This window comes from Ailuropoda melanoleuca, chromosome 10, assembly GCF_002007445.2.
Source record: "Ailuropoda melanoleuca isolate Jingjing chromosome 10, ASM200744v2, whole genome shotgun sequence".
Classification (NCBI taxonomy): Eukaryota; Metazoa; Chordata; class Mammalia; order Carnivora; family Ursidae; genus Ailuropoda; species Ailuropoda melanoleuca.
In genome coordinates this window covers 79,147,796-79,160,302 of record NC_048227.1, presented here as the reverse complement: position 1 = coordinate 79,160,302, position 12,507 = coordinate 79,147,796, and the positions used below count along the sequence as shown (strand labels likewise).

Here is a 12,507-nt window from a genome sequence, read left to right as displayed (position 1 = left end):
CCCCCAGTTACTGGTCATTTTAATAGCTGCCTGAGCTGATCAAGACACACGTACTTCACAAGAGGCTAAACAGGTGATATGGGATGTCAGTATAGCACCTCAATGACAGGTAATTATTATAACTGAGCAAATGGCCTTAATATTCCTCTCGGCTTGAATAAACTGTTGGCATGCTTCTTCCTGACTCTAGGCCTCTGCCCTCCCTTTTTTTAGAGGATTTGCTTCAGAAAACTTAAAATTGTAAGTTCTTTCTCTGTGCCTTTGAGATATAAATCTTTTTCAAGGCTTCTTGCCAGTTTTATAACCCAGGACTGTCTTTTCCAAGTAGCTGAGAGCCATCCCTTTGAAATGCAATCATCAGGGAAAATTGCACACCTATCTCTCAGGTTCTGTGGAAGGGTAAGAGCCTAATTTTAAATGATAGCATATTCCAAGGTGTAAAACTACTGCCCGTCATGAAAATAGGAGAAAGTTTCCTTCTTGTCCTTGGAGTGGCGGGCTATGAGAGCAGATTCTTATGGTGATGGCAGGGGTTCAAGACAGCGAGAAGAAACAACAAGGCCTTCTTAAGGCCCATGCTTAGAACTGGCATACCATCACCTCTGCTCTCACTTTGTCTCCTGAGGGAAGAACTTCCAAGTTACCCAGCAAGGGGCATGATGGAGGGCTTTCAAACATTCTGTCAGCCACATGCAATATTAAGAAGTAAGCCTTTCTCAGCGAGATGTGGAATCATAGCTAGTCCTGGAAGGTGCTCATTGTACTTGCTATGTATAGAAAGGGCAGCATCCTGTCAGACAGCTGGGACAACATCAGAAGACAATGAGGGAAGCTACTTGTGTCCTGAGTGTACTGGCCACCATGGTGCCATCTGACTGCCCCGAACACTGAATGGACCAGTATCTCCAGGCATGCTTATGACCCATTTGCAGCATGCTGTCATGGGAAGCTGGTTGGGAAGCTCTGCTTTATAGAGCAGTCTGGTGGCCCGTCAGATATGAAATGACATTTACAGTAAGTCTTACTTACTTTGGTTTCCAACCAGAATCTGTTGTCTACCTTGATATGATTTATTATCACTTTCAAAACAATACCCTTATTATTTACTGTGTCTTCGTGCAAACCCAGAGAGACACTGCTCAGATTCCCCTTCAAAAAAGGAATCTGGGCCATCTGTGCATCTTACAAAAGATGACATCGATTCATTACCTTGGTGGTGTTACACTGATCTGGCAGGACGAGCAAGTAGTCCCTCGCACTCTAGATACCTAGTACCTAGCCTCGGTAAGATCCACGTTTCCTAGAAGTTTGGAGGTGAGCCCAGTGAAGAGTCAGGGGCCCTGTACTTCATTAAAGCAGTCAGGAATGTCTCATCCCAAGTACAAGACAGCTGACTACATCTTGTATCTTCTATGGCAAAGAAGGAAGCACAATAGCTGGCAGACCTCCTCGGGATCCAAAAACAAGGTGTTCCACACTTAGGCATACTGCTTTTGTCCATACACTGAGTAACAGAAAGTCTGTATGGGGCTTGGAGTGTTGGCTGCAGTGTCATTGCCACGCAATTTAGTAACCTGGTGGTGCTAGAGGTATTAATAATGGGAAAAAATGCTGTTTAGATTTTATGGAAGGCTTCCATGGGAGAAATGTAATGCAGTCCTCTGGACTTCTGAAGCAAGACAATGCTCTTTACAATGGAGGATAAAACACCTTTTGAAACACGGCTCTCTGAGCCCAAATTGTGATTGGACACTTGACGATGTGATACCAAGTGATCATGTGTCTCTAACTGCCCGTGATTATGTAGGTCCTCTTGGATCTTCAAAGTCATAAAGTTGGGTGGGTCCAACAAATTCTTTGTGAAACGGAAATGATTCACCTGGAACCAAGCCTGAGCAAGGCCAGACAGCATGAGCCCGGAGCCCATGTTACCCAACACTGTTGCACCAGGACCCCTTCATCTCAGCAAACTGAAGAGGAGGAAACGGCCTAGCTTGGTTTACAGATAAGCTGTCTCAGTATGTGGGTGCAAACCAAAAATGGACAGCAGTGGCATTACAGACTTGCACTGGCCTTGAACGAGAGTGGAGAGGGGAACTCTTCTCAACGGGAAGACTTGTTTTGACTAATAGTATCAACTGAGGGACACCAGGAAGTTATTCTACCTGAATAAATCCCTTCTTGAACTTCACTCTTTATTCTTTTCCTCAAGTACTTCTTCCTGAATGTCCCCTGAAGTATCTCTTGGGCCCTCATCCACTACCCACGCAAAAGGGAAATTCTGAGAACAGTATGTTTTATCGTGAATGCTTCAGTATGAACAATTTTTATTAATTTAGCCAATGGTTATTGTTTAGCAGCTCATATTACTGGTGGGAAAGGACACGGAACAAATAAGCTGATCGTAGCCAGTGATGCAAGCGAGCTCCTAGGAGAGGCTAGAAAGTAGAGAGGGGGCAGGTTGGGGACCCAAGTGGATTTTGAACGCCTCATTATTGTAACTGGGATGAGTCATAACAGGGGTCTTATCCACTCTCACCTTTGAAATGGCCTACCCTGCTTAGCTTAGTACTGATCTTAGAAGCTGATGAAATTTGATCTTTGTCATGAGACACCGTTGAGGGCTTATCTTTCTATCTGTCGTCTGTGTGTGTGTGTGTGCACACGTGCGTTTGTGTTTGAACAGAATAAAATATGTCAGCTTCTATGTAATGCCTGGGAAGATAGTTTACGCCTTTTCATTTCTGAGAAATATGGATGGTCTTCCTGGCAGGTTTACCAGGAAGTTTAGACCTGGTCTAAACATCTAGCTCCAACACTTAGTGCGGGTTATCTCTCCAGGCTTTCTTTCCACATTAATAATTCCTATGACTAATATTAGCAAGTAAAACAAAGTATCAATTCTGATCAACCACATAGGAGGAATGCAGTGTAAGCAGTTTATATAAACGTCCTTTTATTTATGTAGATATATGTAATTTTTCATTCATATTTTTTGATTTCTGCCACCCTTTATTCTTGTGAACAGGCTTAGAATTATTCTCCGTGAAGGATTTACTTTTGACTTTACGTCATTTTCTGAACCAGCTAAGTGACTTTTTCCACAGAACCCTGCAGCTCTTCCTGAACTCTCATTTCTAAGCATAAAATAATAGGTTGATTGGACTTAGAGCAACTTTATCAATTAGTGGCAGGGCTGTGAATAATCCATGAATAACAAATTGCAATGACAGAGTGGACTGTCATTAAGAGCTAGGACCTTTCAGAAAGCTACCAGTGTGACTGGGTATCGCTCTAACAACACTTCTTCATTTATGACTGAACTGTGTCTGAACTCACCATTTACACTTTTTTTTTTAATTATACAAAACCCTATAAAATGTAGCAGTTATACTTTTAGGATCCACTAAACTAAGAAAAATACATGTGGACAAAAGCTATTACGAATTCAGTGATGCTTTTACATGTATTTACAAATAACATGTATTTTAAGTAAGTAACGTATATGTGAGAGACATTGTATTTATGTAATCTACAATTCGGAGCGTAAGTGGCTTAATTAATTCCTTGCAACAGTTCTGCAGCCTCCCATTGGCTGAAGCAGACAATTTGGGAACCAGAGCTCACTAGGATTAAGAGATGAAGCTCAGCAACGTATTTCAAGGCCAGGTTTTACTTTGCAGACAGTCTTGCAGAATGAAGTCAGTTTCCAGCGCCAGTGTGTCTTGTTCCAAATGTATCCATGGCGCTGCTACAGTTTGGTATGCAGCCAGCCAAGAAGTTGGGAGCTTACTTGTATAAAAAATCGAGAGGTAGAAGAGAGGAGCAATGCTACAATAATAGTTTAGTTAGTTTGGGGGGAAACAAGCTAGTTTTTTTTTTTTAATCAAAAGACTTCCTTTATAAAAGGCTATAAGGAGAGTAGAAAAATAAACAAGAAAGAGTAAATTTCTTTCTCTAAAAGGTATTCTCCACTTACCAATATGTACAAGAGCTTCAAAACATCACTGGACAGTATTTCTGTAATTTTTTTAAAGATTTTATTTATTTATTCGACAGAGATAGAGACAGCCAGCGAGAGAGGGAACACAAGCAGGGGGAGTGGGAGAGGAAGAAGCAGGCTCACAGCAGAGGAGCCTGATGTGGGGCTCGATCCCACAACACTGGGATCACGCCCTAAGCCGAAGTCAGACGCTTAATTGCTGTGCAACCCAGGCGCCCCAGTATGTCTGTAATTTTATCTAAAGATTACACTTTACATAACACAAGGGAACAGATGTCTAGTATATATTCTTAAGTCTCCCCAAATGATTTTCCTTATTATTTATGAGTGTCAGTGTAATTTTGCACTTGCAATTGAGAGGACACATGTTTCTATGAAGACAACATTCCTGACTCACCATCAAAGGGACACAAGCTTTGTGCTCTTCTTCAGGAGAGAGTGTGGGGAGGCCTTAACTATGAGCCTTTGAAAGGGGGTCAATAGACCTGTTCCTTGGCATTATCATCTAAGTCACAAACAGGTATTCTGCAACAAAGACCTTCATATTCCTTTCATCCTCTTTTACCTTTAACTCCCCCCCCCACCAAATTCTCCAAGCTCTATCTGAAAAATATGAAGGCACAAATGTGAAACAGCTTAATTTTGTATAAAGCATTTTAAAACTGGTTTATTTATAAAATACATAACATGTAATGTTTATGTACCTCTATTTACTTAGTATCTCTTTTTTTCATATCATAAAACAGATTGGTACAGAATGGTCTGTGAAAATCAGCTACCTAAGCAAAGACTTAAGGCTGTGAGTCAAAGACTTAAGAAAGCAAATCACCCTATTATTAGTTTCTTTCAAATTTTTACTTTATCTTAAAATAGTTAAAATATATTTTTAGTTAAAATGAATTAAAATCCATGTAGCTAAGACATAATATCAATTGAAAAAAACTGAAGCTATTCTTAAGGTGTATAATGCCAATTTGGGGTATTTGCTCTTTCAAAATAATCCTTGGTTATATCTGGGTCACTCAGCTTTGTATTTCCAATGTCAAATACAGTGTCTGGTACGAAGAAAAAAAATCAAAAGTAGCAAAATGTTAATTTGAAGTGGCTTTTTTTTTTTAAAGATTTTATTTTTATTTATTTGACAGAGACAGAGACAGCCAGCGAGAGCGGGGAACGCAAGCAGGGGGAGTGGGAGAGGAAGAAGCAGTCTCACAGCAGAGGAGCCTGATGTGGGGCTCGATCCCACAACGCGGGATCACGCCCTGAGCCGAAGGCAGACGCTTAACCGCTGTGCCACCCAGGCGCCCCTGAAGTGGCTTTTTTATAAAATTATTTTATTTCAGATTACTAAAGAAGAAGTACAGAAACCATCTTTTTGTTGACATGCTTATTTTGACTCTAATAAATTATGTCTCCAAAAGCAAGATGTAGTATATAATCATATCATCATTACACATGTTCCTTGTGAACACAGCTTCTGTCAAATGGAGAGGAAGCATTGTCAGCGTTCGGAAAATGCAAGAGTTCCAGAATTTTTTGTACAATCTTCAATTACTAGGAAGTTCCACCATTCAATTCTCTGTAAAGTCCTTTTCAATTAGAAAAAAAACTCCAAGAATTTGAATCTTCTATTTACTTCTCAAACAAAATATATTTTAAAAAAGATTTTGTCCCCAAAGAAACTAACTTACAAGTTCGGCAGAAACTCCTTTTACCCCCTCTCTGTATCTTGAACAACTGAACATTGGTAACAAATGATTGGAGAAACTACAAAGCTTCAAATTGTTTGAAGAAACAAGTAGGAAATTCAGAGAAGTTATTAGAAATTACCATAGAAATTAGAAAATCACAGAAGAATACTACTAAGGATAGTAAGTAGGAAGCAATCAGCAACTTTTTTTGGTCTATTACTAAATTCTAAAAAATGAAATACATAAAGACAACAGATGCTTTAGAACAACTCCTAAATATGATAACCTCCTACTTGCAGATGATTACACTTGCCTCTCTAGATCCAAGCATTTCATTTTGCCTTTGACCTTAATTCCATGTTAGTTTTGAGATCCCTGCAGTCACCTTGTCAGCCCATATCTGCTTCCTCAGAAAACAGATTCATTGTTGATGAATCCCTCCTTAATACTTTACCACTTAAGATAAGTTTAATTGCCTTCCGGAACCATGGGTAAAAGAAAGCATATATCAAGGGATTCATAGCTGAATTATAATACACACACCACACTAAAATCTCATAAACATAAGGAGGAGTTATAAAATTCATGTAAGCATCAATCACGGCATCAATAATGTATGGCAGCCAAGAGACAAGAAATGCTGCCATAGCAATACCCAACGTTTTTGCAGCTTTTCTCTCTCTCTTTGCTACTCGTTCCCTGTAACTCTCCGAAGACGACTGAGCTTGGCTGGCTGAACTTTCCATCTTCCTAGCCTGGTATCTGGCCACAAAAAAGATCTTACCATATATAAACACCATGGCGACAGTGGGTATAAAGAATAGAAGGGAACAAAGTAGAACCCAATTTTGATTCAGTGGCGCCTGACAGCCTCCTACACAGGTGAGAGCAACTACTAAGTCCTCGATTCCTTCCTCATTGGCCCCAGTGTAAAAGATGGAAAAACTATAGGTGACAGAAAAGAACCAAGAGAGAACAATGCATATGCCTGACACAGAGACAGTAAACTTGGTGGGATAGGTCAGAGGATAAGTAACAGCAATGTATCTGTCAATAGAGATACAGCATAGATGAAATAAAGAAGCAAAACAGAAGGAAGTATCGAAACATGTATGAAATTTACAGTAACTCTCCCCGAAGTACCAGCAGCTCTCCACAGACCTCACTGTGCTGAAGGGCATGACGGTCACTCCCACCAAGAAGTCAGCACAAGCCAGGGACGCGATCAGAAAGTTTGTAGGTGTGTGCAGCTGTTTGAAGTGAAGAATAGCAATAATGACCAGTAAGTTTCCAAACATGGCCAGCACAGCCCCAAAACCGAGGACTGTGTACAGAATGGCTCGGGGACCCGGCGAGTATGCAGTTTTAACACAGGATCCATTCATGTTCTCAGAGCAGAGCTCCACCGCGGCAGGTGGGGAGAGACTGTTCACCATTGCCCTCTTGTTGGAGTTATTTTAAGTGTCAAATTCCCTATGTCAGCAATTTAAAACAAGGAGATGTTAATTTCAAGAGCCTCTGGGAGTGGGGAGAAAACCTCCAGTTAAAATGAAAACTAGGAAATTTTCCACCAAGTGTTTTTTTTGTTTTTGCTTTTTTTGGTTTTGTGTGTGTGTGTGTGTGTGTGTGTGTGTGTGTGTGTTTTGCATATTAACTATAACCTCTTGATCTTTCTAAAAAGTATCCCCAAGTTTTTAATATATCTAGAATGGGAACGTGTTACAGAAAGGCGTTAAAATTCTAGTAAAATTTTGTAGAAAATAAATAACTGGCAATGCATTTTGTCCAATGATATATATACATATAAGATATTAGATTAATATTAGATAATATTTGATTAATATATATTAGAATGTAATTGGCTCATCACTAGAGAATCCTTTTTTTGCGTTACTTTACCTTTGGAAATCTCACCTGTAATCACCTGAGTTGAAAAATAATTGGGCTACCAAAGGTTGAGTTATATTTATGAAGTTATCTCCCCTGAGTGGCAGTAATGAGAAACTATACTTCATTTTTTCAAGAAGGAAAAAATAAATTACATCCCCTTCAAATTGTGACCTCAAAATCCCTATAGTATAGCATGTGAAGACCGAGGAAAGATTTAATCATAGCAGCTTGCTAAACTTATTTGGGTAATACAGTTCTTCTATTGCTTATATCTTCAGAGTTTTAGGGGTTTTTTTTCCCCCTTTTTTAGTTACTCATAGTTTGGACAGCTTGAGATGACTTGGAGAACTATTCTTACAAAGTGATACTAATATAATTTGTGTGTAAGTATTTTTCAGGCTAATGGCCAGTTTCAGATGTCTAAAATCAATAAGATTGATTAAAATAAGCAATAACTCCGCTAGGCCCTCACCTCCCCATTCTTAAAAAATAGTATAGTTTTAAACCTAGCACAGAGAAGTGGGTACCCTCTGGGTACACTGGAGGGATATTTCTAGATTCATCATGAAAGAAATGGATTCATGCTAAATTACCCAAAGTTCAAATAGAGAATGTTTGTTTCTCTAGTTATTTGAGGGTTATTCTTTTTCTCCTGAGACACACAATCTTTTTTTCTTCCATTTTTAAAAATTTAAATTAAATTAATTAACATACAATATCTTATTGGCTTCAGAGGAAGAGGTCAGTGATTGGTCAGTCTTATATAACACCCAGTGCTCATTACATCACATGCCCCCGTTATGTCCATCACCCAGTTATCCCATCCTCCCACTTCCCTCCCCTCCAGCAACCCTCAGTTTATTTCCTATGATTAGGAGTCTCTTATGGTTTGTCTCCCTCTCTGATTTCATCTTTTTTATTTTTTCCTCTTTTCCCCTATGATCCTCTGTTTTGTTTCTTCAATTCCACATACAAGTGAGATCATATAATTGTCTTTCTCTGATTGACTTATTTTGCTTCTCATAGTACCCTCTTGTTCCATCCATGTCATTACAAATGGCAAGATTTCATTTTTTGGTTGGCTGAGTTGTATTCCATTGTATATATAAACCACATCTTCTTTATCCATTCATCTGTCGATGGACATCCAGGCCCTTTCCACAGTTTGGCTATTGTGGACATTGCTGCTATAAACATGGGGGTGCAGGTGCCGAGGCACACAATCTTAAAACAGTTTGCAGATCTCACCAAACAATGGTTGAATAATTAATTTTTATTTTATTTAACCATAAAAAAGTATAATCTTACATCTAATCTTAATTTTAATCTTTGAACTAGAGACTGGAGTACTTATATTGCCATTTTCCCATACCATAGGTTTGACCTTTGTTGAAAGTGCAGAATCCTAGAAGAAGCTATATGCACACACATAGGTGTGGATACTCCCTAGGTAGTGGATTTCACTAGTCTGTACATTTTAAATGTTTGTGTGGGGGTGAGTGTGTGGTGGCTATGTGTATACTTACGGTATTTTCAGGCTTTGCAATTCTATGAGTTTTAAATCAGTTCATTTTTACTTTTATTTCTCAGTTTCCTGCTTTACTTAGGCCCTCACAGTTTTGATGGCATAAATCTATGTCTCATATTTACTCCTGGGATTCCCTACATGGATGCACCCATGTGCTCACAGGTCAGTTACCCAATAAAATCACATTTGATAAGCCCAGCATTTTCTTCTTCTGCCTTGGTGCTCCTGATAAAGTCTGCCACATCTCCTATTTTATTCTCAGTCTGACTTAAGGAACCTTGCCAGTGCCACCATAGATGGTGCCCTGCCTGAAAGTCTGAGTGTCTATGTAAAGGATATTGTCTCCCCAACCTTCAGATCTCCTCACTTCATTGGTGCCCAAGTAATGCTGTTATTGCATTTAAAAAAACCAACCAAGCCCTTCCTCTGGTCTTCATACTTGGGCTTTAGAATAGCAGACTTCAGTCTTACAGGTCTTAAAATGTGTCCTTCCCTAGAAGCAAAGACACTTGAGAAGTAATGAGCACTCCTAAAACCCACATCTTGGTGTTCAATACTTTTCACCAGTAAAATGAACTAGAGCTTCTCAAAGAAATGTTTCATCCAAGCAATGGGACAAGAAAAGTACAGGAAGAAATTGGAATATATTTTTATATCAGAAAATAAGAGTTTTTTTAAATGTTGACATTTTACAAGGACACTGTTGCTAACTTGAATAGACTCCCACTAACCAAGTTTGGGATAATTTGTGTGCCAAAAATAATGAGAGATAGTAAAAGGTTATATAGTGGGGGGGGGGATCCATGAGGTCATACTAATGATGGATGATAGATAGATAGATAGATAGATAGATAGATAGATAGATAGATGATAGATAGATAGATGAGGGCCAGTCCTTACAGAATACCAAGCACATTATATACGGAGAATGTGCTAGAGCTGAAACATCATAATTTTGGAAGCATCACATTAATATTTATTAAAGCAAGAATCATCAATTGATGCTAACTCTTATAATAGGAGAGGGGAATTTTGATGAGAGTCAGATATTTATATGGCATAACATCAACTCCTAGAGATAGCTTATTAGCTGCAAAAGAAAAAAATAGTAACTATCCAGTGGAGAAATCAAATAAAACTTTGGGAATCAAATTAACATCATCCCTGAGCAGGATGGGACCACAGATGCCCCTGGAGGGCTGCCCTGAGAAGCATGCAATAAAACGTATGTATTATTCCAGCCAAGAACGCATAATTGGAGTCTAATCATGAAGATGTTTCAGGCACACCCAAGTTGAGACACATTATATTTTTAAAAGTTGGGGAGGGCGAGGGTTATATACTTCAAAAATATTTATGTAATAGAAGACTGAAGAACCTTTCCAGAACAAAGGAGACAGAAGGGCAAGACAACCAAAAGAAATATGGGATCTTAGAATGGAATGTATTACTGGGCCAATTGACAAAATCGGAATATGAATGGTAGATGGTAAAAGTACTACGTCAGTATTAAATTACTGAAATATTAAGGGGTAAACGGCCGTGATGTATACAACTTACTCTCAGATGGTTCAGAAAAAACATTACACACACACATGGATGAAGTTGGAGAAAAAGAACAAATGTCAAAGCAAATAGAGCAAAAGTTTAATAGGTGAACCCAGGTAAAGAGTACCTAAGTGTGGTTCACACAACTTTGCCCAACTTTTCTGCGGGTTTAAGATGATTTCCAAATAAAAACTTTCTTTTGCAAAAAGCAATTTTGAAAATTTGACCTTTAGTATCTTCATTTTTATTTTTTTTTAAGATTTTATTTATTTATTTGAGAGACAGAGCGAGTACAGGAGGAGGGGGAGAGGGAGAGGGAGAAGCAAACTCCCTGCTAAGCAGGGAGCCCGATGTGGGATTTGATCCCAGGAACCTGAGATCATGACCTGAGCCGAAGACAGTTGCTTAACCTACTGAGCCAGCCAGGCACCCCTGTATCTTCATTTTAAATCATCATCACGTGCAAGCCCCTCTCAAATCCCACCATCTGGCCCACAGAAAAGCTCTCCACAGCAGCGGTTTAGTTCCCTGCCTGTTAACCAATTGCCCCTGTCCCCACTACTGCTGTAAATGCAGAAAGCCTTGAGACGTGTGTCATTTTAATACAAGGCTACTACCATGGACACCCCCAAAGCATAACACTTCAAATCTGCATTCTGATTTCTGGCAATTTCATGATTTCTCTGGGAACAATAAAGGACATAAAATTACAGTTTCCTGAGCGGCCACAGTTGTTGAATAGGGAAGAAAAGTTGGCCCCATCTGAGAGCCTGGGCTGTGAATCACGGAGGAACTTAGGAAGCCAGAGAAAGGGAAATAGTAATTGTGCCTCCACCCCAAGTTAACTCCGAAGTGGTTTTGGGGTGCCCAGAATATAATCCCTCACCCACAGAACCCAAATCTCATGTAAGGAACCCAGGCGTTGTGGGGATATTCAGAGACCATACAGTGAAAGCCATTAGTAATTGCCAGAAAACAACCACATGTCATTGTTATATCTGTAAAAAATTAAGACATTACCAGGAAAGAGTCCATAAGGAAGGCAGAAATGAGGTTCAAAGATGTAAAGATCTAGATGGAACATTCATGGACAGGCTCTTCCTTTAGAAAAAGAATTCAAAATTACAAAAGCCAAGTTAGTTATGCACATGAAGTTGGAAAAAAATCACAACAGTTTCTTAGTTTCTACCTAGGAAACTAGGTTAACTTGAGCCTACGTGTCCATCTTATTACCAAGCACCTGATGTGAGAAGTGCTTCCCATGACTATCCTCTTGAAGATTGTTTCTTCACGTAATAATAACTGTGGCCTTTGAGGGTTTAGTGGTGTATCATCCAATAGAAGAATGCTTCCATATTAATTTCAACAAATTGAGCAATCATTTCATTGAATTTGAAGCTGAGATTGTTATCTGGTCATATTGGGCTCCTTTTCTTGTTTTGCTTCAAAGGTTTTATTTATTTATTTCAGAGAGAGAGCATGAGCTGGGGAAGCAGCAGGAAGAGGGAGAGGGAGAAGCAGACTCCCCACTGATCAGGGAGCCTGATGCGGGGCTCGATCCCAGGACCCTGGGATCATAACCTGAGCCAAAGGCATACACTTAACCAACTGAGCCACCCAGGTGCCCCTCATATGCAACCAAGCATAAAAGAAGGGCAGGGTATTCACTGCTGCAGTAATCACCCTGGGCCCTGCTGGGCGGTGAGCACAGTAAAGGACATGGCCGGAACCCTTGAACCAGGGGAAAATGTTAAAGTAATAACTTAGTCCAATAAAAGTAGGATTTCTAAAGGCTCGATTTTCTCAGAAATGAAGCACCGTCACTGAGGAGAGAAACCTAACGAGCT

At 39.6% G+C, this 12,507-nt stretch overlaps 1 protein-coding gene across 1 annotated transcript; it reads right to left on the bottom strand.

Moving 5' to 3' along the window:
- Positions 1-6,083: 6,083 nt before the first annotated feature.
- Positions 6,084-7,130, bottom strand: LOC100467091 (trace amine-associated receptor 9). Its single transcript, XM_002923031.3, has one exon. It carries the CDS (start codon positions 7,128-7,130, stop codon positions 6,084-6,086), a length of 1,047 nt encoding a protein of 348 aa, XP_002923077.1.
- Between the last annotated feature and the right edge of the window lie 5,377 nt (positions 7,131-12,507).

Excerpts from the sequence above, each read along its gene's own strand:
- LOC100467091 (XM_002923031.3), bottom strand. The coding sequence starts at position 7,130 with ATGGTGAACAGTCTCTCCCCACCTGCCGCGGTGGAGCTCTGCTCTGAG.